A 24,591-nucleotide genomic window follows, 5' to 3' on the forward strand; every position below is an offset into this window, starting at 1 on the left:
AAGTAGGGGTAACACCTGCATCTGAGGTAATAGTAACCACAGTGTATTGTGACCTCAGTGGCAGCTGAAGTAACGTTGATTTTTTTTTTATCTCAAAGGCATGTACTACAGCATCTTAGAAGACAGAAGACTCAGCTTTGATGGTAAAAGTACAAGAAGAAGGAATGGAAATCAAGAATGAATACGATCTTGTAGATAGTTGATTTTATATCTTTCTTGCCTGGCATAAATTAAGCCCTGGCAACGGTTCTTAGAACCAGAAAGAAAGTTTCAATGGACCTTTTAATTCTAGGTGTGGCCATTGATTGATAACAGATTTTATAGTTTTCTGCCTGGTGTAAATTTAGCCATGGCTATGGTTCTTAGAACCAGAAAGAAAACCTCTCAGTGGCCCATTTAAATGAGCAACGTGGCCAGTGATTAATCATAGATTTTATAGTTTTCTGCCTGGCGTAATTTTAGCCATGGCGATTGATCTTAGAATCAGAAAAAAAGTTTCAATGGACCTTTTTAATTCTAAGTCTGGCCATTGATGGATAATAGATTTTATACCTTTCTTGCCTGGCATAATTCTAGCCATGGCGATGGTTCTTAGAACCAGAAAGAAAGCCTCAACGGCCCTTTTTAATGCTAAGTGTGGCCGTCGATCTATAAAAGATTTTGTAGCTTTAGAGTCCCTGAGATCGAGGGGAGGAACATTTGCACGCCTGTTGCCAAATGTTCCTCAGAAGAGACACGGAGGAAGAAACAAAGCCGAAGAAAGAAAAAAGAAGAACCAAGACAGCAAGAAAATGTCTCCAGTGGCCATTGATGGATAATAGATTTTATACCTTTCTTGCCTGGCATAATTCTAGCCATGGCGATGGTTCTTAGAACCAGAAAGAAAGCCTCAACGGCCCTTTTTAATGCTAAGTGTGGCCGTCGATCTATAAAAGATTTTGTAGCTTTAGAGTCCCTGAGATTGAGGGGAGGAACATTTGCACCCTGTTGCCAAATGTTCCTCAGAAGAGACACGTCGAAGGAAGAAACAAAGGCGAAGAAAGAAAAAAGAAGAACCAAGACAGCAAGAAAATGTCTGCAGCTCAAGCCCTATTAGCCTTTGGCTGTGATGGCGCCTCCTACGCTGTGAGGTAAGTTTCATTGAGTCTTGTTTCCTTCAAAGCTTTAGGATATGGGGGGGGGGGTTGGTTTTCCACTATTTGATGGTCTATTCTTCCTAGGTAAGTAGGGGTAACACCTGCATCTGAGGTAATAGTAACCACAGTGTATTGTGCCTTCTTAGGTGTAAAACCTCAGTGGCAGCTGAAGTAATGTTGATTTTTTTTTTATCTCAAAGGCATGTACTCTACACCATCCTAGAAGACAGAAGACTCACTTGTCAGCCTGCAGTGTTGATGGTGAAAAAGGAGGAAGAAGGAATGGAACGCAAGAATGAACATGATCTCCACCAAGAATGCTATTTCACCAATTATGTCAAAACTGACCTTTAGAACAATCGCTGAAAATGTAAGGCACTTTCATGATCACACCACCCTACACATTTTAATCCTATCTGTAACCATTGCTACATAATAGGGATTCTCGTTTTCTTGCCTGTTGTATTTTTAGCCCATTCTAGGTGTGTTCCATGATGTACATAAGATTCCATACTTTTCTTGCCTCCTTACTGTTAGGCCTGGTAATGGTTCTTAAAACCCAAAAGAAAATGTCTATGGCCCTTTCTATTGCTAGGCTTGGTCACTGATTATTAAAACAGTAATTAGTATTCTGGCCTAGTGTAATGTTAGCCACAGCTGTACTTCTTAGAACTTGAGAAGGGCCACACAAGCATTCCACATGCCAATCCATCCTGTAAAAAGTGATGACTCATTTTTAGAGGTCTTTCAGTCCCTGAGCTTGAGTGACACTCACACCGAATGGATGTGGATAATTATCGGCTCCCAGACTCACTCAGTCCATGAGCAGATACTTTCTGAGACTCACACTAGAAGTCTCTCTCTTTCAGTCCCCGAGTGAGCAGCGAGGGCGAATCACACTGGAGGCGTCAACAGCCCTCGGCTGGAAGTCTCTCCTGGTCCCTGAGGCTCCCCAATTGAGTCTCAAACTGGAAGGGAATCCTTTTGGATCGCTTCCCTCACTGGTCAATGATGATCATGATCATTGCAGTCCATGAAACCCGAGAGACAAAAGAGATGCACTATTCCTGATTCCATCTGCACCGCCCCCCATGTTTAGGCATGGACCCTTGGTCACGCCTCCTTCGCCCCCTGCCACTCGCCTCAGCCCATTTACAGCCAGCTTTCCTCCTCCGTTGCCCTCCCGCAGCCATTCTCCACGGCCAGTGGACCCTTGGCCCTCTGCCCGTCGCCCTTCGGCCTGGACAATTCACCCAGACACCCTTTGTCCCGGGCCTTTGGCTATATGGGACAAATAGCCCCCAGCCATGGTGCTGCGGGGGCAGCATGCGATGAGCAACCCCAGGGGCTGGGGAGGGCAGCTGTGATGCAAGATTTTTTTTAAAAAGTGCTGTGGCTGCTCTGCATGTTTTGGGGCCTTGCAGCTCTGACCCCAGAATCGGAAGGAGGGGGACTAGCAGCAGAAGTAGCAACCACCGGGGCCACTGGGGGGAGCAGTCAGACAAGAGTGTGTTGGGGAACGAGGGAGGGAGGGAGGGGCACCTCCAGGGGACTTCACAAAGACAGCTTGACTCGCAACTCAAACGAAAGAGAGGAGGAGGAGAAAGGCCGGAGCAGCTTCTGCCACAGCCAGGGAGGCGGGTTAGGGGGGCACACAGGCAAACAGAGGGCGGGTGTGCTGCTGGAACTGGAGCGTCATGGGAGGGAAGCGTGGGCTAATGGGACTGCTTGCGCCTTGGGAGGGAAGGGAGGGCAACTGGCAAGGGCTGGGGATGATGGGACTGCGTGCGCCGTCGTGGGAGGGAAGGGAGGGCAAATGGCAAGGGCTGGGGCTGATGGGACTGCGTGCGCCGTCGTGGGGGGGAAGGGAGGGCAAATGGCAAGGGCTGGGGCTGATGGGACTGCGTGCGCCGTCGTGGGGGGGAAGGGAGGGCAAATGGGAAGGGCTGGGGCTGATGGGACTGCGTGCGCCGTCGTGGGAGGGAAGGGAGGGCAAATGGCAAGGGCTGGGGCTGATGGGACTGCGTGCGCCGTCGTGGGAGGGAAGGGAGGGCAAATGGCAAGGGCTGGGGCTGATGGGACTGCGTGCGCCGTTGTGGGAGGGAAGGGAGGGCAAATGGCAAAGGCTGGGGCTGATGGGACTGCGTGCGCCGCCGTTGTGGGAGGGAAGGGAGGCAAATGGCATGGGCTTGGGGGTTGGAACTGTGACCCGTCGTGGGAGGGAAGGGTGGGTAGAAGCCACGCTGGCCTTGCTGTTTGCCTGTGTGCCCCCCTAACCCGCCTCCCTGGCTGTGGCAGAAGCTGCTCCGGCCTTTCTCCTCCTCCTCTCTTTCGTTTGAGTTGCGAGTCAAGCTGTCTTTGTGAAGCCCCCTTGAGGTGCCCCTCCCTCCCTCCCTCGTTCCCCAACACACTCTTGTCTGACTGCTCCCCCAAGTGGCCCCGGTGGTTGCTACTTCTGCTGCCAGTCCCCCTCCTTCCGATTCTGGGGTCAGAGCTGCAAGGCCCCAAAACATGCAGAGCAGCCACAGCACTTTAAAAAATCTTGCATCACAACTGCCCCCCCCAGCCCCTGGGATTGCTCATTGCACGCTGCCCCCGCAGCACCATGGCTCCTGCCTGCCACCCAGTTGGCTGTGGGCTATTTGTCCCATACAGACAAAGACCCAGGACAAACGGTATCTGGGTGAATTGGCCGGGCCGAAGGGCGACAGGCAGAGGGCCAAGGGCCCACTGGCCGTGGAGAACGGCTGCGGGAGGGCAGTGGAGGAGGAAAGCTGGCTGTAAATGGGCACGGGTGAGTTGATGGGCTGCATTTCTTGGGCAAAAGGCTGCACTGCTGCTGAGGCCATCCTGACTCACAGAGGTGATGCCAAGGCACTCCTGACGGGTCTTCCAGCCCCTGAGTTACTACTCTGTGAAACTCACACTGAATGAGTAGGCAGCCAGACGCTCCCAGGCTCGTCCAGCCTCTGAGCACACACTCTGTGAGACCCACCCTGGGAGGGAGACCCTTTCAGTACCTGAGTGAGCAGCCAGGGCGAGTCACACTGGAGGAGTCAACAGCGCTCAACTACAAGCCTCCTCCGGTGCCCTAGCTGAGTCTCAAACTGGAAGGGAATCCTTTTGAATCGCTTCCCTCCCAACCTCATACCCTGAGAAATAATGTCAGCTGCAGCCAGATCTCTTGGAACCAAAAGTAAACCTGGTGACACACTTTAATACGAGGTATTGCCATCTCTACAAATTAATAACTAGTTTTTTGCTAGAGTGAAACATTATGTCCTCGAACTGGAAAATAAATCTGTGTGACCCTTTTAAATTCTAGATGTGGCCATTGAAACCGTGAGTAGATTTCTTGCCTGGCTTAATTTAGGCACGATGGTCGTTCTTAGAACCAGAAAGCATCTCAATGGCCCTTTTTAACGCTGGGTGTGCCGGTGATTGATAATAGATTTTATAGTTTTCTGCCTGGCATAAATTTAGCCACAGCCATAGTTCTTAGAACCAGACAGAAAACCTCAACCGCTCTTTTTAATGTCTGGTGTGGCCAGTGATTGATAAAAGATTTCTGTTTGGAATAATTTTATCCACGGCTGTTGTTTAAAATGTGTAAGTTATGTTTTGACTGATAAATATTAAACATGACACACAGTATGGCGGTCACCTCAAGAATTTTGATTTCTTTTGTCACACACATTTGTCTTTTTGTTCCTGAAATTTCTGTTTGACATTTATTTTTTGTAATACAACTCAGTTTTACTCCTGATTTACTGTTGTTAAGTAGTTGTGATGCTTATGGTAGACAAGTTTTATCTTTTACCTGTTTTTATGTATTCTTTCTTATCACCATCTCTTCACCAAGAGATACCTGTTGTGATATTTATGTATTTGAACACTGAAGGTGTGTTTTCTTTCTTCTGAGAAAAATCTTTTGATGACAACTATGGTTCCTTTTACACCTCACCTTTTGTCAAAAATGTCATTTTAAATTAGTGAACTATTTAACCCATGGTATTTTATCATTGCTTTTGTAATTTTTGTGTGACTTTTTATCCTTAAAATATTGGATTATGCTGTTATGTATTTTATCTGTAAGACTGTATTATGTTTTGAATTGTTGTACAAACTGTTGCAACTGGGTAACGCTTGGAAGATATGATGCAGAACAATAAAGTATTTTTCGAGTCTTCCTTCACTACATTTGGGATCCTGCAGCAGGAGCTTGGGCACGTTGTGCTCCTGCCCTTTGCCGAAATCACCGAGGATCATCTTTTGTAAGGATTTGGGGGTTTGGTATATTCAGAAATGTCCTGTTCTACCAAAATAAACTTCCAATGAAGTTTTTTGTGCTTTACATAACAGTTTAGGTTTCTCTCTCTCTCCCTCCCTCCCTCCCCCCTCTCTCTCCCTCTCTCTCATCCACAGGAGGGCAGGCTTTGCTGCTTTGACTAAACTCAGTTTTATAGGTGTTTGCTTATTATGTATATTCCTTTATCAAAGGTGTACTCCGAGTGCCCCTACGAGACAGGTTGGCAACCTGCGGCTCTGGAGCCACATATGGCTCTTTGTGGCTTATTAATATTAATAAGGTTTTAATAATAAAGAATAATAATCTTAAAACGCCATTAAAGAGGTTTATTTTTGTGGCTGCAGTATCTGATTTGACCAGTTAGCAGGGCTGGCTCAGGAATTCTGGGAGTTGAAGTCCACCAGTCATCAAAGAGCCAAGGTTGCCTACCCCTGCCTTAGCTATAGGATGGAGACCATTAAAAAAAGCCTACCATGGACTCCAAGCTAAAGCTATGGGATGGAAAATTGTGCCCTCCTGTGGTCAAAAACGGGCATTGCGGCCACCGAAAGAAAGAAACCTTTTAAATGGGATTTCCCCCCCCTTTCTTATTAACGCCTTATTAATATTAACAGGGCGATGGGAGGGCCTTTTGCTGCGACACAGGGGCAGAATAAGATAACCTAATATTAGTAATATGTAGGGAACCCTACACCATTCCAGACAAAGAGGGAAGGAAGGTGCCGTAGCTTCAGCCCAGTGCAGCAGCGCAACAGATCAGAAACGGCAACTGTGCTGCAGAGGTGGCCTTATCAACAAACTGGACTAAATGCTTCAGCCAGACTGGACAGTTGTCTCACAAATGCTTTTGGCAACTTCACCGCAATGCTGGGAGTGAAGGCTCTCATTCTGGATGTAGGCGCAGCCATGATCATCCAATATCCCGCATCAACTGGGGCTGAAGGCAGTTCTGTCTAGCCATCTAAGAATATCTGCTGTGCTGCAAAATGTAGAGATGATTTTGGCTGGGTAATTGTGGGGTTGAAGAAACTGACAAACCTTTACACTTCTTTTTAATCAGGATAGAATAAAGAGGAGCAACATTTGCATTAATTGCAGTACAACTTTTATTAATACTGAAATCTTCACAGTGCATTTGTTACCTGTAGCGGTGGCTATTTTGAATGAAAAAAAGATTACGTAACTAAATTGGAAGAAAGGGCGTATGTGGCGAAGCTCGGACTGCTAGAAGGAAAATAAATTATGGGATGGGAAGGAAGAACAAGTTAACAGCACCAGGACAGTTACATCAACTGAAGGACATTTTAGAAGGTTTGTTTCTCCTTGTACAAATCAAATGGGAAAAGCAAAAAGCAAGGATCTCACGGTCACGTTTGAGGTGTGTGGAAACCACAGGAGGGCAGGCATGTTAAAACGAAAGTATTATCACACGAGGCAAAGAGTCGGGCCTGCAATGATGCGCACACACAGGTGGATGGAACTGGATGGGGAGGAAACAGCTATGTACAAGGTAAGCTTTCCTCTTGGGATGCTGCCCCCTCAAAGGCCTTTGGGGGGACAGGCTGCCTCTCCACTGCCAAGGAAGCCCCCAGCCCTTCTGGGCCCACTGCAGAACCTCTCCTGCCCCGAGCTCTTTACCCCTCAGAACAGGGCCTCAGAAGACTTCATGTTCTCCAGAGGTGTAAACTGGAAGTCCCAACACCAGGTTCGGAAAATCAGTGCCCTAAAATTTTCTACCCTACATGTCCTAGTTCTATGCTTAAATTTGATGTGTGCTTCTTGAAATAACTCAAGTTTTCTAAATGTACTTTTTTCCCTACTGGTGAACATACTGGAATCCTTAATTGATGCAACAGCAGCAAACATTCAGTTTCAATTTTGTTCTCTCCGCTTCGTGCTCATGTGTATCATATGTTGACCTCTGGATGCCCCCTGTACCACAGCATCAAATAGCTGCAACCAAAAACAGGAGAACGAGCAGAGTTGCAACCTGCAACCACACATGCAGCAATCTCCTTCCTAGCTCTGCCCAAGGCAAGGCAGCTTTTCTCAAAGCTTTTGTGTGTCTACGCCGTTCAGTTTCCACTCTTTTCCGTTCTCTCCAACCTTTCAAAACCATCTTCTCTTTCCTGCCATCACTTTCCTTTTGCCAACAGAGACTAATTTCTAGTTTCAGGGAGAAGTGAAGGTCACCAGGTCAGCACTTAGGAGAAGCAGATGCCTTCACATCTCTTTAGATCTGGATGCAGACCATGGAAAAGCTGCATCGCACATCAGCTGTGAATAAATGCATTATGGCTACGTTTGGCATCATTTCTGCCAACATTCCCATTAAAAATCTTCCTGTCAACTACAAAAATAGGCAGATTCCACATCTGTAAACAAAACTGGTCGGGACTATACAATGAGGCGAGCCTCTTTGATGCAACACGGTCTGGGGATGAAAGTGCAGAACTGTTTGATGAGACAAGAATGAACAATGTGGAAAGGTAACCGAGGCAGGACAGAGCCCAGGCATGGCTGCCACAAAAGTAGCCCAGGCGCAGGCAGAGGCCAAGGAGAGGCGCAATGAAATCTCACTCCAAGGCAGGTCAATGGCTCAGGCCACTGGGCGAAGCTGAGCAAGTCTGGGCCATGGCTCTCCTCGTAGCTTCCATCCTTGGCCGTCAAAACCATCCCACCGTGAAATTGCTGTAGGTTCCCAAAAGGAGAGAGAGGAGCCGTTTCCAGTCCCTCTTGTGTTTCGGCCATTCTCCCCTTCTCTGGTACAGCTTCAGCATCGCTTGTGCTCTTCCAAGGGAGCCAGGCCATGTGGCTCAGCCTTGTGGAAGAGGATTCTGAGTGCCATGGGTGGCCTTGCACATCATGTGGAGCTGAAATCAAGCCAAGACTGGCTTTGTGGAGCATGTGAACCCAGCCGGCACCAGCATGTCAAACCAAAGGCACCAGTCAGGGTGATCTGCCAGACCAATCGTAGTCGCAGAGCTGAGGGCTTTTCTCTGTTCAAACGATTCCCCCAAAGCATCAAGCAAAGGAGCATCTCCTGAACCCCTTTTTGTTTAGTTGATCAAGAGTCCAGATTGGTCTGAGAAGAGAGGTACCTGCCCAAGGGCAGCTACCCTGATGTTCCCTCAAACCAGCCTCCTTTACATCCCAGATCCAGGGGACCTGAGGCCTTTAGATGGCTTGAGGCAAGCACTGTGCTGAAGATGCCCCACCCTGGCATTGGTCCTTCACCAGAACTCTCCCCCTTCAAGAAAGGCCTGTGAAGCCCACTCCTGCTTGAGGCAGAATCCTCCCCACATCTGTACCTGGCCTGATCTCCACCCTCTTTTTCGACAGGCATTCTTGCATTCTGCCACAGAAAAGGCTCGGGGGAGTCAATGTGCCCATGTGCCTCCATGCAAATCGTGCTGTAAATCATGCCTCAAAGCACACTGCTTGCACTGCCTGCCCTGCCCCAGGGAGGCCTCTGGCCTCCGTGCAGCTCAAGCCAGACATGGGGACTGGATTGGGCAAGGAAGAGCCCCTTCTTAAGGAAATTAAGTCCTCTCCCTGAAACAGTCTCACCTGAGAGACCCCCTCAACTAGGAGCCCCTCCCAAGAGAAAGCCCTTCTCAAGGAAGCCCAGGAAGTGGTCCTGCTCCTCACATAGCCTGCAGTCCACATCTCGGGGAGGCACTGGATGTCTTTTGGAGGACGAGAAGACACAGAGAAGAACCAGAAAACAGAACAGGAGGGTTTTCTTTCCATGGGAAACGAGCTCTGTTTTGTGTGGTGCTCCAAGTTGGAGGGGTAGCAGGCGTCGGTTTTCCGGCTTGCTGTGGATGAAACCAAAAAGAAAGTGCGCAAGGGATGGAACAAGGTAGAAAACAAGCTCCAAAACGGTTATCAATAAGCGGGGGTCTTGTCTGTGGTTTAATAAAGGCATTTCATTTAGTCTCCTTTTACCCAGATCCTGACCAGGTGTCCGTGAAGGGCATGGCAGCCTTTGGGCAGTTTGCCCAGCCTCTGCCATGTTGCCCAGTCCTTTGCTGAGGCTGGGTGCCTTGTGCTCAGAAGGAGCTCAGGTCAACAGCTGGCCAGAGCAATCACAAAAACCGTGGCGCTGACCTATCGCTGGTGATGGTTCGACGAAGACGCACACCACGGCGGATGGCCACCAGCATGTCTTCAGTGGGGGGCTCGCTGGAAGCAGCCAGAGGAAGGTTGGGGGTCTGTTCTTCAGGACCAGGGTCTGAGTACACTGTGGGGAAAGGGAACTGGCCATCTCCCAGGGCATGAGCGCTGGCCACCAGCTCGCCAATCTTTTCCACCAGGCTGTGGCGGTTGGCGGCCAGCTGCTGCTCCTCTTCTGTGGAAGGCTTCCCAGCCCCAGTGTACACTGAGATTTCCAGGGTGTTGCTGCCCCAGCTGGCATTGGGCAGGCTCAGCCTCTTGGGGGAGACTTTGGTGAAGTCCAGGCTGTGTGCCGAGCAGGCATCATCGGCATAGAAGACACATTCTTCACTGCCCATCCGGAGGGGGCCGGCGTGACTGGGCGAGTCAGGCACAGTGGGGGTCTTGACAGGGACAATGGGGGGCCTGATGGGAATCGGACCAGCACTGGAGACAGTTCGGCGAACTGTGGGCTTGGTGGAAGGTGTGCGACGGATGGTAGCCACGCCTGGCATGGTCCCAGTTGGCAAGGCAGTGCCAGTGGGCAGGCCGGCTGTTGAAGCTGGTCGCTTAGTCTGGATCATCCGGCGATAATTCTGAGCAATATTGCTGTTGCGAGGGATGGTTGAGGATTTGTCTAACTCGTTCTGGTTGTCTCCCTCCATATCCCCATTCACAGAATAGCAGTTGTACTCTGAACCTGAGGAAGTGACAGGTGGATGCATCAGAAGCAAGGACCGGCAAAGGACAGCGAGTAAGAGAAATGGCAGAAATGGGCCATTGTCTAGAATAGGCTTCAGTGCAAAACAAGGACGAGGCATGTGCGTGCGACACACACATAAGACCTCCCTAATTCCTAGGCGCATGGGTGAGGGGGAGTAAGCAGAGTCATTGTATGACTATGTCCAAAGTTAACATAAGTAATCTGAGCTTCTGTGGCATTAATTTCTGGAGGCCACACCCCTGCCAGCCGAACCCCCGAGTCAAAGCCACCCCTCATGCTTCAGCACAAAGCTGCCCAAGCACAGGTTACTACCTGAGACAAGACATATTGTAGGGGGTACATCGAGGGAGTCCTGACTCGGCCTGCACCCTATTAATCAAAGCTTGGAGTTCATTTAAAGCCCACCTGCCTGGTGCTTCTTTCCACTGCTGGGAGAAATGAAGAGCTGGGCAAGGCCTTCAGCCAGCAACAGGGGTTGCTTAGGACAGGTGCGCGACGGGTGGGGTGGGACTCCTGGGAAGGCCAAAGAAGGTCCTGCCTCGCCGAGAGCAGCTGCTTCTGCCCCTTGGCCTTTTGGAAGACCCTTCCCAACTCTGGACTTCCCCATCAAAGGAGGGTCCTGTTTTCTGGCTATGAGGGATCTGCCAGAGATGCCCAACCCTCCTCACCTGGATCCTCTCCAGTGGCTTGGAGAGCCCCTTAGCATGCCAGCCAGGCGCCCCCCCCCCCACCGAAGCCAGCCTCCTACCTTGAGAGGGAATGGCATCCTCTGAGCAGAATGGGGTGGTGGTCTGGGTGCTGTAGCCACTGGAGAATTGCAGGCTATCCCGGCTGCTTTTCTGGTGCTCCAGGCTCAGGCTGTGAGTCAGCACCATGGCCAGCTCACTGGCTGCTGGAGACACTTCCTCCCCGTGCTGCTGTGAGGGGAAAACAAGGTCAGGGCCCAGGCACTTAGGTAAGTAGGTAGGTAGGTAGAGGGAGAGATGATAGAGAGCAGCAGCAGCGCCCCACGCCCTCAGCTCTAAGCAGGGCTCCTGTGCTCAGGCTGGCAGGCCTCTGAGGCCAGGGCCAGGAATGGGGGTGGGTCCTCTCCTTGGTGTCAGCATCCCAAGGCCGCCTCACTGCTGCCAAGATAGTCCTGACTCTGGCTGCGCCCTGAGCACCTTGCTTAGGCAGCGGGGAGGAGGGGGCTACAATTAGCAAGGCTTCTGAGCTTAGACAGAGAGCCAGAAAGACAAACACAGTCCTCAGGACCCCCCCCCCCAGTTCCTTGGCTACTTCCGCATTGACTCACAGCTTCAGGAACACCTGCCAGGGCCAGAGGCTGCTGCATTCATTGGCTGCTTAAGCCTTCTGGGATCGTTTACCTGGGGACCAGGATCAAGCGTGGGGACCCTTTGCTCGGCCCCTCTTCTGCAGAGAGCCACCTGCCTTGACTCCACCTGGTGAGGGGGGCAGAGGCCTCATCCTTGGAAAATCCCTTTTCCAAACACTTTCAAAATTGGGCCCATTCAATTTAGTGCCCCCCCCCAACTGCCCCACCTTCTGCTTTGTCTACTGGAAGTGAACAATTTATTTTATTCCAATTATTCAAATACCCAGAAATAAAATCCGTTCCTGGTCTTCCACTTGGTCTGTCCTTGGAATCTGCCTGGATCTGGGATCGCAGGCTGGGCAGTGATGGCTCAGCAGAGATTTGGGCAGCGGCCCAAATGAAGCCCCAAATGAACCCCCAGACCAGCCGAGGTGGCCCAAGGGGGGCTTCCTGGGGTCTGGCCGTACCTTGGCAGCAATGGAGGCTGGGGACAGGCGAGGTCTAGGACCATCCTCCAAGCTGAGCCCCGGATAAATCAGGGGGGGCAAGCCTGGTTCTGCCTCCCGGAGAAGCTCCACCCGATCCTTTCTGCGTGGCAGAAGATTTGCCCCCGGCTGCTCGTAGAGGGGGAGCTTGGACCAATCCTGAAAAGCACAAAGCCGGCGTCACTGGCAATCCCAGCACTGCGAGACCAAGCCAGGCAAGAGAGGAGAGGCCCCCGGAGGCAGGGAAGGGGACAGGGCAATTCTTGAGCCTCGAGGGGCCCGTCTCACTCGGCCTGTGAGACGCCACCGAAGCACAAAGAGGCCACGTTGGCACCCACTGGCTTTACAGAAGTCAAGCATCCAGACCACTCTGCTGCGCTAGGGCCCTGGGTATCCCCTGGAGCAGCCGGTCAGATACTCTGGCCATTTCCACTAAGCAGAACGCTCCAAAACAGTTATCGATAAGTGGGGGTCTTGTGTATGAAGGCATTTCGTTTAGTCTCCTTTTAATCCAGATCCTAACCAGGTGTTTATGAAAGATATGGCAACCTTTTGGCAGTTTGCCCAGCCTCTGCCACATTGCCCAGTCCTTTCCTGAGGCCGCTTAATACTTAGGAAGGTGCCCTGAGCTTCTCAGGTCTTGGCCAAAGGACTGCAAGGAGGTCACAGGGCTGGATCTCAAGCTCCACAAAGATCTGCTAAGGGATGAGTTTCCTCTGCAGAGAGTGGAAGGCTGGAAGGAGGACCGAGGATTGAAAACAAAAGCAGCTCTAAAGATGGAGAGGCTGGAAAGGCCTCTGCACCCCTGCTGAGCTTGGGGGGTGGCAGCTGAGGGAGGAGAACTGGTCCATCCCAGGGCAGGGCAGGACTGCTCAAAGGGATCGAACTCCCAGCGGAGGGAAGTGCCCGCTGGGTCCTTGTGCCTGCAGGCCGGAGGGCAGGGACCGCATGCTCCCCACGGCAGGTGTTCTTTCCTGGCCCTCCTGCCTGGCTGCTACAAGCCGCTCACAGAGACAGAGCTTTGGTCTCTTGAACGTCAAGGAAGCTCCTGGCAAGTGCAGAGTGGACGCCCCGCCAGCTGAGGCTGGCAAGGCTTCAGGGCCAAGGAGTCCAGGGTCACGGCTGGTCACAGAGCAGAAAGCAGCCAAACCAGCACTGGGGCAGGGGGCCAAGGCCGTGCGTCCGCCCTCCAAGAGCTTTGTGGCATGCACAAACTCTTCACCAGGTGCAGGTGGGCCCCAAAATAAAATGGGGGAGGGAAAGGGAGGGGGAACTCAAGCGACACCTTTTGGCCACCCGAACACAGTCCAGTGGCAGAGCCAGAACTAACCGAGGTTGGGGAGCTGCATTCACTAACAGATTGGCATGTTTCAGAGGCTTCGGACGATGCAGAGCTGGAGGACTTCTGGCACGCCCCAAGGCAGACCGGCGGCAGCAGCAAAACAGGCATGCACAGAAAGGAAGAGAAGAACCTGTTATAGAGGATGGTGGGGGCAACGGCAGCAGCAGAGACAGAGGGCAGCTTGACTGACATGCGGGGCAACAGCAGCAGCTTCCTTCCCCATGCCACCCTGGGACATTTCATCTGGGGCTGGACTGTCCCGAGGCTGGGAAGACAATGGAGGAGACGGGACAAGGCCCAGGCACAGGAGGAAATGAAAATGGCAGGCAGCTGGGAGAAAGGGGAGAAGCCTCCATGTCTTTGTCCCCCCTTCTGCCTGCGGTGACAGAGACCTCCTGAGAACTGGACTCTCCCTCCTCCTGACTTCCGGCTCCCGAACTGTAAGCAACCAGAGGGATCCTGAGAGCCCCCCGAAGCCAGAAGACCCCCAGGTCGTTGTCCTCGTGCCAGGGCCACCTCTGGAGATCTGCTGCAGTCGTGCCAGCGTTGGCCTTTGAATTGGGCAAGGAAAGCCACAGAGGCCCTCTTCTTCTCCCAGTCCAAGAAGGGGCTCCCACTGGCAGCAGCTCCAAGGGGGCTCCAGCTCCCCCCAGGCTCAGAGTTCCTCGGGCTCCCTCACGGCTCACCTTCTTCCTCAAAAAGGAACGGGCCCAATCCTTTCCCGAGGGACACCCCGATGCAAAGGGACAGCCCTCCCTGTACAAATCAGACTCCAAGGGGGCTGGCCAAGGAAAGAAAATCCCGAATCGCTCCCAGGAGAGGAAGAGGTCCCTAGGCGGCCCCCAGCTTCTTTCAGGAGATGGCACCAGCCTACCTGGCTGGGGAGGGGGGTAGTCAACGGTACAAATGGGACCACGGTTCCTTCTGTCTGCACTTAGCTCACCTGGCTGGTGATGTCCGAGGGCATTGGCGAGGGAGGCTTGGAGAAGGTGGCGTCCTGCGAAATGAAGCCCGAGTCGTGTGACGAGACACTGGACAGGCGGGTGTTGGCATTTACCGGTTGTGCCACACTATGGGAATAAAATGTGAAACCAGGTGAGATGCTGGGCATCTAGGGAGCCCCCATGAGGCGAAGCAGGATGACATTGGTTGCAATGTCAGAAGTACCTTAGGCAAGGTAAGCCAAGTGTTCCTTTACATGCCTTGCTCATGCTGGCATTGTACCCCTGGGGGAGGGAAGCCTTCAAGAAGTCAGCTCTTCCTCTTCAGCTGGGATCAATAAATACGCTGAATCTTATGACAGGAGACTTATATATGTCCCAGTTTACACAAATACTCCAATGTATTTTAATTCTTTCCTCAGCTAAAGGCAGAAGCGCATTCAAGAATTTGGGGGTGAGATCAAGAGCAACATTCTTAAAGACTGGAGCAAAACTTTTCCCAGATACTTCCAGCTGACAGATATTACTTCACCGTCAATGACAAAAAGCTCCACCCTTTGCTGGACCTGACGGAGAGAGCTGCCATTGCTTGAGATCATTTGTCATATCCCGTTCGAGGCCAATGCTGGCCACAGCTGCCCATGTGTGGCTCCCTTTGATTTTATTGCAAGGCAACTCAGTTTGGGAAGTATTGGTACGTCACAAGGACTCTGGCCATCAAGACAAGGTTATAGCTGGGGTATTGCTGAACCTACTCAAGCTTTGCAAGATCTGAGCCCAGGAGGAGTCTGTTCCTGCTATACGCCATTTAACGGGGAAAAAGAGATTCCCATTAGCTGACCCAAACATACCTACACAAGCTGGATTTGCGGGACCCTGAGCTGCCAGGGGAAGATGGAGGGGTTTGGTAAGACCAGCTGTAATCAGAGCCCTTCAGATCTTTGATCACCTGCAAGAGAAAGTCGTTTGAGCCAGGTCCCTGTTGGGCTCCCTTTAGCGCTTAGCTCCAAGGAACAGGTGCCTCATCTGGAGTTGCTCTGGGGCCACCAGGCCCGGGCTGCCTGCAGAGCTGCCAGCAGGAATGAGTCTCTGCTGGGCCAGGAAGGGATCTGGCCACAACAAAGCGGAAGGCCTGTCCGCCTTCAACTGCTCCAGAGGAAACAGTTCAAGCAGGTGGCTGTGTGAAGCCATTGGGCCCGAGATCACTTTCATGAACTTCTCAGCCTTCCTGGATCCAGCTGCCCAGAATGCAATCTTTTGGAATTATTTTTCCTATCTTAACTTGCCTTTCGTGTTTGCTAATGGCTTAAACTATAAGATATAGAGAGCAATAACCCTCAGTATTCTGAGTTTCTTTGAACTGATTGAAGTCCCGAGGCAGGATTGTTACCCAGAATGGTGATACAGGTAGGCCTCAACTTATGACCATTTTATAATGATTTGAAGCTACGATGGCTTCTGAAAAAGCCATCATAACTTGAAGTTATGACCATCACACTGTCCCCGTGACCACACGATTACAATCTGGGCCCTTAACAACCAGCTCACATTTATGACGACTGCAGCATTCTGCGGTCATGTGATCACAATTTGCAACCTTCCAAGCATGCAAAGTCAGTGAGGGAAGTCCAATTCGCTTAACGGCCATGTGATTCACTTAATGACTGTGGTGAATCACTTAATAACTGGAGTAAAAAGGATTGCAAAATTGGGTCCAGTCACGTGATGACTTGATTAATGATCACATTGCTTAGCAACTGAAATTCCAGAGTCCTGGGCCTAAGACGGAGCCTTGTGGTACCCCACTGCTTACTTCTCTCCACGTGCATGTAGTACCATTGAGGACTATCCCTTGAGTACGGTTTGTCATGTAAGTACCAGGTAAGGTTGCCTCCACAGAAAGTTACTACTGAATGGATATCATCATCATCATCATCAATCATTGTAGGTCAGAAGAGCAGCTCCAGGCTTTTGTGCCCTGGTCACTTAATATGACCAGGCTCCCCTTTAAGAAAGCCAGGCAACCAGAAAAGCAACCAGAGGAAAAGGCAGTCAAGTGTGGACCTCTTATGGGAACTTTAGTTCTGAGAAAAAAGAGGGGGAAAGGGAGGGGGAAAGAAAACACCTGGCCGTATTTTAAATTCTTCAAGAGGTGCAAGCAGACCAGAACCTCTTCTCTGAGCGCAGAGTATGGAAGAGCACAGAGTTTCAAGTCACAGATTCTGATGAAAAGCAGTAGAATCAGAGCAGGGAGCTAGACTGGTGGGCCCAACCTCTTCCCTGGAAGCTGCAAGCCCTGCCTGGATCCCTGCGCTAAGAGGGAGGAAGGGGCTGGCCTCCAATGCCCCCTTCAGCTCGAGGCCATCCTGGGAATATGGTCCACCACATCACCTGGCGTTTGTGCTTTCCTACCTGCTCACTGGCTGTTGGCAGTTTATGTGGATCTGCTGTCAGCACCACTAGGTCATCAATGATGCTCTGAAGGTGGGTGATCTCTCCCAGCATGGTGATCTCTCCATTCTGCCAAGGGATAAAGGAAAGGATGAGCCCTTGGCCATGTGGAGAAAAGACCCTTGAATCAGGAGAGAACCAGCGCCCCCCCAACACCAGAGCTTGCTTTTTACTTGGGGAAGGCCAGGAGGAAAGGTCAAGGTGAGCCCCACTTTCACTGTCCCTGGGGCCAATGTGTCACCCAGTGTGCCCACTTCAGCTTCAGAATGCCAGAGAGAGATGGCAAGACTCTCATGAGAAGAAGGGAGCCTCTTTTTGGCAGAGGCAACAGTAGGTATGTATTGAGGTCGTGTATATTTCCCATGACACTTCAGCCCCAAGAAACCTCTCATCTGATCTGTAGACTTCCAAGCTTCTTCTCCATTTCCTGTTTGTTCCTTCTCTCCACTCTGTTACTACAGTTCAGTTGGTCCTCAACAGGCTATGCAAAAGCCACAAAGGGCTGGATCTGCCAGTTGAGGTTTTGTGTAATTTCAGAAATGTAACTCAGGTTAATCTATATGAAACCTGCTGGGATTATAGTTACATTACTAAAATTGAATTAAAAAAATCATTCCAGGCAAACTTTCTTCCCTATAGTCCAAAGAAAATCTTTTTAAAATTCAGAATCAAGAACAGTAAACAAAAAGAGCAATTTGGGAATTTGTATATGTGATCTTATGGAGAACCACAAACATTCAAACCTTCAAAAAAGCTTAATGAAAAACGAGAACGGGGTTGACACCAAATTTGGCAGCAGGTGCCAATATTGTTACGATAAGTTACTGCAAGTGGGTTGCCAAGCACCAAAGCTACAGAACTCTCCGGCCTCATCTGCTCGGGCCAAGTGAAGCGTCAGCTGGGAGGAGAGGAGCCACAAGTCAAATTCTCTACTCAGAATTCTTTGGCAAGCGATCGATCGTATGTTTGCAGTATCCTTCCTCAGTAGCATCCTGGATTTCTAGGACTTTCCTTCCTCCTGAAGCGCCTCTGCTCCTCTATGGGATGGGAAAGGTCAGCCCAACCCTTTGACTTGCTAGCCCCAGAGCCCGGGGCCCGAGACAGCTCCCTGGGATGACTTCTGAGGAGACTGGCGCATTTATGGAGGAGGGGTCTACCAAAGCCTCTGTCTTATCTCTGGAGGGAGGGAGGGCAGCTGGTCTCACAGCGATGCAAGAACAACAGTGGAAGGGAGGCTGCTGTTGGGTCCCATCGACGGGCAGCCTGGCTGGATTCCATGAGAAAGGAAATGCTGGGCTGACCAGCAGGACTTTCTAGGAGGTCAGAGGATGATGGGAAAAGGATGGAGTACTGGGGCCACACCAGCAGCTCCTGGGGGTGACAGAGACAGGCCATTTTGTTTTTAATCTGGAACTCGGGGGAGGGGGCTGCTGCTCCCACCACACAGCCAGACACAGTGCCCCCCTCAGTGCCCCAAAGGCCACCTGAACTGCATTGAGTAAGGGATCTACCTAAGGCCTCCTAAAATTTGTCCTGGCCCATCCCGGCGTTTCCGTGTGGGGAATGGAACTGCACGGGAGGAGGGTTGCCCACCCACACCCAGCTCCCTCATGCAACCCTCCTCCCCCTTGTGGGCACAGTCTGTTTAGTTTACTGCCACCAGGCACCCCTTTGCCCTGGAAATCCCTCTTGAGAAGAAGGGTGAGGAGGGAGCATCTTCCAGACAAGAATTAATATTTATCCCAATATTCATAGGATTAAAAAAAAATCAGACAAAGGAGTTGAAGAAAAAGCTGAGATAAATTCTTAATTGGAATTTTCAATAAACATCCTACTTCGTCTCTAATTCCGCAGATGCCACTCTTGGATGAACCAAGGGCCAGTCTAGGAAAGCCTCCTTCTCCTCCACCTCAACTCCCACCCCAGACCCTCAGGGTTGGGTGGGGTAGCATCTGGTATCCAAGCACCTGAGAGGTGACCTTCCTTTTCATCACATCCAGATTGTCCAGATTCTGGATACAAAGTTTGGCACTCACCAGCATTCCTGGGAGTAGCTCAATAGAATGCCCTGGACATACGTTCCCTTTAGTGCAAGAGCTTCCACCTTACTTGCCTGAAAGCAGGATACGGGACTAATCTGAGGGCAGGCACCAGCAGAACTAAACCGATAACGGCATTATAATTGGGCAACAAAAGCCAATTGTTCACATGCTTAAAAATCAAGATCTGCCTGAACAAAGGGTGGGGAATCCCTTGGACCGCTGTCAGTTGCCCAGTCCCTAGAAGAGCTGCGTCTGACCATGGAAACAAGGGACCTACCACCACCGGCTGCAGATATGCGATGAAGGTGCAGAACCGTCCCCGTTCCTCCACCAGGGCCTTGCAGACCGCTTGCTTCTCTGTCTCCTCCAGGAGGAGATACAGGTCGTTCACATCCTGCAGGGCATTGTCCAGCTGAGGCTGCAGGTCCCCCTTGCCTATAAACAACAGCAGATGAGAGCCTCGTGGCTTCTCTACCCAAACCCTGGGCCACGGGTGTCCTTGGGCGTAGCTCTGGCTTCCCGCAGGTGTCATGCTGGGACAAAACCTGCTACACACTACATCAAACAAGCTGCACCAGGCCTACTTCTGCAGCTGAAGGTCTCTAGAATTAAACGATTGGGAGTCAAATGGCATATTACTATTACTATTCATAATAATAAAAACAATGCAGCACGTAGACAGGAGGCAAGATCAGAGTGGGATATGAAATGTATGGAGTGCATATAGGAGAAGAAACAGGCATTTCTAAAGATATAAACTCAACCTGTGTTCTGTTATTCACACATAGAACTATTCATATAAGTTCCCAAATAATTTACTGTGTTCATATAAATCTAAATCAGGGAAAAGAAAACACAATAACTGAGTCCCATGACATGCTAAAGCCTTCCAAAAAAACGTAATGGCTTAATATGATGGCTTATTTCAGAGAATACCCTAAGAAAATCACTTGTTCCCACACACTGACCCACTGCTGGTCAAACTCATTAGATGAATCTTGCAAAGCTTGTCCACTGTCTTGCCAAAAAAATGCCAACTTACAAAATCTTATGGGAAATCTGGTCTGCTCCAGTCCTCAGAGCAACGCCGTATGTGGCATCTGCTGGTTGTAAAAGGTTATGGCTCCATTTCAGGAAAAAAAGGAAGCTCCATTTACTGACAGGTGCCTGCTAACGCTCACTAAAATGTTGCCCAGTAATAATATATTCCAATATGGCTTGACCATTCAGGTCAACCTTCTGCTTGGTGCCAACAAGAGCATGTAGCAAACAAGAGCACGTAGCTCCTCTGCCATCTAATTTCTCAGCACTCCACAACAGGTCCTCCATCTGGCTGGCAGACCTTCGGCCACGAAAGCAGGGCAGAATGATCTGGTGATCAAGTATTTTCCAAAAGAGGAGGAGGTTCGGAGGACGCCGGCCTCCATCTTAAAGCTCTTCCAGAAAACATGCAATAATTCCACATAAGAAAGGGTTCGAGGCACAATGCCCTGCAGGGCTGCTCTCTTACAACTTCCAAACACCCGAAGGTGTTCAGTCGGGTCTCTTAAGGGGCGCCTTTCCTTTCCCAAACTCCATCCTTTGGGCTGAGGCTGGAATGATTCTGCTCGAGTGCAGAACGCGTTTGCCTTCATCGGCTTTCCAAGCTGTTTGGCGCTCTGAGCCCCCCAAGATGGAGTTTGGCCTCCTCCTTGATGGAGATCCCTTTGGTCCCTTCCTCAGGCAGTGGGCACTGTCACCCACCCATCCCTTTGGGTTCTGGACTAAAAGGGAGAATGAGCAGCAGGGCAGAGAGAGACTGGCCTTACTTCACCCCAGGGAGGCCAGATAAAAGGGTGGCACTCCAAAATGCAGAAGAGCAGAGTTGGTCGGGTCTTCTAGAGTAGCCTCTCCACCCACACCCACACCCCGTGTGGTCAGGGGGAATACATTGCTGTGGGGCCCAGCTCCCACATGGCCTCTTAATACAGAATCACTGTGTGTGTGTGTGTGTGTGTGTGTGTGTGTGTGTGTGTGTGTGTGTGTGTGTGTGTCTTTCTCCCCACTTACAGCACAAGAGCCAGGCACAATATTCGCTGGGCTCCCACCTGGTCACAGCAAGAGGGGTAGGTGGATCCTATTCCCTTTCAAACAGGCTTCCCGCCACAACTGCCAGCAGCCCACATGCATGGATGGCGAGGGGGGGAGCCACCCCCATGAGAAGAATCAGGGAAGTCTGGAAACAGCCAAGGATTTGGGGAGCCAAGGCTGAGATCCTGCTTGGCAGCAAAAATACTGAGGTAAACAGGCCATTTCACACAGAAATAATTTTGTCAGCCAAGTTCAAACCGACACAGAGGTGGGCTGAGTAAATAGCTGGAAGTTAGCTAATTTGTTTCGCCCTTTCAGAAGGATGAAAGGTGCCCTTTTGAAAATGGAGATCTGAGCACGTATCACAGCTTGGCCCATTCTGCTTTCACCGGTACTCTTGGGGATCCCAGAAGGTGGATCTCAGCATTGGTCCCACTGCTGAAATCCCAAGAGAGGAGAGCTGGACCAGGGAGGAGGAGGAGGAGGAGGAGGAGGAGAGGGGCTGGTGAGGATTTTGCACAGGCCCGAAATGAAACCCAGCCTGGATCCTTTATTATATGTTTCTTAATATTAGTAAGACTGGTACTATCTCGTACCAACAGGGAAAGACCCAGAATAACAAGCTTGAGGAACAAGGAGGCAGATTTCAATTTAAAGTTTACCATGTAAGTGGCCTTGAGTTGCGATGAATTACGGCAATACAGAAATGTTCTAATCTGCCTATGTACGGTTTAAAAATTCCTGATGAAAACAAGCTGGACTATGGAACCAATGACCTAGAGAACTGGCGGGCTTTTCTTCGCAGGCTAGAGATCTAACGGTCAGGAAGTTTGGATTTCTGGGCTCAGTCTCGTGTCTGGCTTGATGGCCCCTTTGACCTACAGGGTCCTATAATGCTGCATTTAGGTCAATGAAGTGCGTGTGCACACTAGATTTGCCAGCAGGGCAGAAAAGAAGGTTGGGAAGCAATTTATACAAGTTGTCAATGTGGGGATCTTGAAGCCAGCTCTCCCTTCTCGATGTGGCCCTCTACAATATAAGATCAGAGCTAACCTAACACAATGATGGCTTCATCAGGCTTCCTGAGATGGGTTGTGGTAATCCCTGGAGCAAGGGGAAGGCAAGGGCTTCCCTCAGAAGGAGAACCAAGTTGGAACTGCAGTCAGGTCTGTGAACCTCAAGGGATCCAGCTATGGTGGTGGCCCCTCATTTGAGGCTTCGTTCCATTTCAGGCCCAGCTGGGTGGGATGGTGAAAGAGGAGATCCCAAAGCAACGGCCAGGAAGGAGGGAGGGAGGAAGCTGGGTTGGCAATATTTGACTTACCAAGAAGCTCTACAGAGGAATGTGGGAAGGGAAAAAAAAAGGAGAGAGAAAGAATGTGTGAAAAAAGGCAGGTATCCAAACCACTTTGCCTCTTACAAAACAAACGCTTTCCCCCAGTGAGGCACCCACATTACTGCAAACTGCCCCTTCCCCTCTCAGCGATTACCGTAGCTTTTCAATCACATCTGGAATGAACATGAGATTCCCCTGAGCAGAGGACCCTGCAGGATGGCAGAGCGAAATTGGAGAATGTGCCAAAGAACCACCCTGAGCACATTTCAGGTCCCAGACAATCTTCAAAGGAGCTTCCTTCCCCCCCCCCCAAAAAGTAGTAGATGCAGAACTTCTGGAAACATCTGCTCCTTTCCATGCCAGTCCAGGGAAAGCCAATGGAGAGGTGCTCAGATGCTGCGTCCTCTCCTTGGCTTGCAGCCCTCCTGCCGGCTGGGTCTCGATAGCTTCAAATCCTCTGGCCAGGAAGGCTCAGGCCAAGGATAGACACGGGAAGAGGGAAGGTGGCTTCCAGGTGTCACCGTCAAGCGTCTTTCTGACATTCTAGATGTGAGCTGCCATCCAGGCCTTCTAGTTTTCAAGCCTTGAGAGCAGCAGCAGCTGAAATCTCTCAAGGATGCAAGTTCCAACTAATGCTGCACTTTTCCTGTCCTGAGGGGAAGCACATTCAGCTCTACCAGCACCACCACCGTCCCCGCCTGGCCGCTCTCCCTGCACATCATCTCTTCCATGGAGATGCCAAACAGCTTCTCTTCACTCCCTCAGTACCGCCCAATGTTCCTTCAACACCCTCACATCCTCACCTTTGCGTGCTTTCTTCTGAAGTTTCAGTGTGTCAGAAGACTTCTTCTTTATCTCATGACGGGCTCGTTTGTACTCTGAAGAGGCAGGAAAGAGGCCACCGTAAAGCTCCTACCTCAGCTGCTGTCTCCCCTGTGTGGCCAACAAGCGGGTCCCCAGGCCACAGCCATAGGCTTTCCTCGGGGCGGAAGACAAGCACCGAGGGCCACAGCCCACAACTTTCTCCCAGTCACCCCAGATGCCCACGCGCCCTGCCAGCCTCCTTTCCTGCGTGGCCTGAGCCCCTGGCTCCACAGGACAGCTCTACCTTTCGCATGGTCCTTGTCAAGCTGGTTGGCGGTCTTCTTCCAGTCCTCTATCCTCTCCTGTAGGGGGTTGATCAGGCTCTCCATGAGGGCGCTGCAGCCACAGAGAAAGGAACAGGCGAGCCTCAGAGAGGTGGCTTCCCCTGGCCAGGGCCAAGAAGAGCAGCAGAGCAGCTACCCCTTTTCTTGAAGCAGCCCCAGGAGGAGGGGAATGAGGAAACCTCCAGCCAGTGAAAGTCACCTTTCTCTTCTTTTGCCCTAAACCAGTGGTTCTCAACCTTTTTAATGCCATGACCCCCAACCGGTCGTAAGTCGAGGACTACTCAACCGGTCGTAAGTCGAGGACTACTCAACTGGTGCAGCACCGTTTGCAGAATGGGACTTTTGGCGGGCTCAGCAGGGCAGAGACAGCTTGGACAATTCCGATTGGCTTTTGAAAGCCAATAGAATTAGACTCTATTCAAGAGAGTCTATTCTATTGGCTTTCAAAAGCCAATAGAATAAAAGGGAGTAGCACAGCTAAGGAAAAGGGGAAGAAAATGGCGGACTGTTTTGTTTGGCGACCCCCGTGAAATGGTCATTCGACCCCAAATGGGGTCCCGACCCACAGGTTGAGAACCACTGACCTAAACAAAGCGGGCCTGGAAATGGGTTCCCTCTTGAACAACACCCAGGCTGTGTATACGTGTGTGTGCGTGTGCATGTAAAATGCTGCCATGCCAAGTGGCACCTTCTAGAACCAAGCAGAACCTCAATACCCTTCATCCCCAGTCCCTCCTGTTTCCACTGGGCATGAAGTCCTTCTGGGCCCAGGTCTAAAGGGAAGGGCACGGAATGAGCCCAGTGAAGGCTTTCCTGAGCAGAGAGCCAGCATGCCCTGCCTTTCTGATCCGGACTGCAGCAGAAGACCCACTGCTCACTGACATGCCAGCCAGGCTTCTGAGCAGTCCAGTGGATCTCCCTAACTCCACAGGTTGCAGGTTTTGCAGTTACCTCTGCTCTGCATGTCAGAAAAATGCCCAGGAGTTCCATCGCCAGGGGAAGGGGGACAGGGAGATTACACATTTTAGACCTGCCTGGGGTACAGGAAGGGCCCCCTGGCCTGGGGGAATTGGCCACAGAGCAGCAGGAGCAAGACTGGCCCAGGAAGAGGCCTTCCTTCAGTTCCCCCCCAAA

The 24,591-nt window shown here is 51.0% G+C and overlaps 1 protein-coding gene and 1 long non-coding RNA gene across 4 annotated transcripts; one reads left to right on the forward strand and one right to left on the reverse strand.

Moving 5' to 3' along the window:
• Positions 1 to 1,096: 1,096 nt before the first annotated feature.
• LOC120318031 lies at positions 1,097 to 1,765 on the forward strand. The gene is made up of 2 exons (XR_005559394.1): positions 1,097 to 1,130; positions 1,337 to 1,765. It is a non-coding gene; the product is annotated as an uncharacterized LOC120318031 (long non-coding RNA).
• Positions 1,766 to 6,533: 4,768 nt separating this feature from the next.
• Positions 6,534 to 23,596, reverse strand: LOC120318032 (protein MTSS 2-like). 3 transcript variants are annotated; one of them, XM_039365223.1, is made up of 11 exons: positions 23,418 to 23,596; positions 23,113 to 23,187; positions 22,298 to 22,306; positions 19,181 to 19,338; positions 16,823 to 16,930; positions 15,262 to 15,359; positions 14,413 to 14,539; positions 13,458 to 13,532; positions 12,110 to 12,286; positions 11,076 to 11,241; positions 6,534 to 10,303 (listed from the first exon to the last, which is right to left on the reverse strand). In XM_039365223.1, exons 1-11 carry the CDS (start codon positions 23,500 to 23,502, stop codon positions 9,537 to 9,539), a joined length of 1,845 nt encoding a protein of 614 aa, XP_039221157.1. In that variant the 5' UTR covers positions 23,503 to 23,596; the 3' UTR covers positions 6,534 to 9,536. The 3 variants fall into 3 exon arrangements, with proteins under 3 accessions (XP_039221157.1, XP_039221156.1, XP_039221158.1); XM_039365222.1 differs by having other exon boundaries at positions 11,076 to 11,244; XM_039365224.1 differs by lacking the exon at positions 22,298 to 22,306 and having other exon boundaries at positions 11,076 to 11,244.
• Positions 23,597 to 24,591: the final 995 nt, after the last annotated feature.

Source organism: Crotalus tigris, unplaced genomic scaffold, assembly GCF_016545835.1.
Source record: "Crotalus tigris isolate CLP2741 ecotype Arizona unplaced genomic scaffold, ASM1654583v1 scf7180000019975.31288, whole genome shotgun sequence".
Classification (NCBI taxonomy): Eukaryota; Metazoa; Chordata; class Lepidosauria; order Squamata; family Viperidae; genus Crotalus; species Crotalus tigris.

Coding starts and splice junctions, on each gene's coding strand:
- LOC120318032 (XM_039365222.1), bottom strand. CDS start 23,502: ATGGAGAGCCTGATCAACCCCCTACAGGAGAGGATAGAGGACTGGAAG. Junction 15,360..16,822: donor TGCCAACAGCCAGTGAGCAG/GTAGGAAAGCAC, acceptor TTTCTCTTGCAG/GTGATCAAAGATCTGAAGGG. Junction 11,245..12,109: donor CAGCCTCCATTGCTGCCAAG/GTACGGCCAGAC, acceptor TTCCCCTCACAG/CAGCACGGGGAGGAAGTGTC.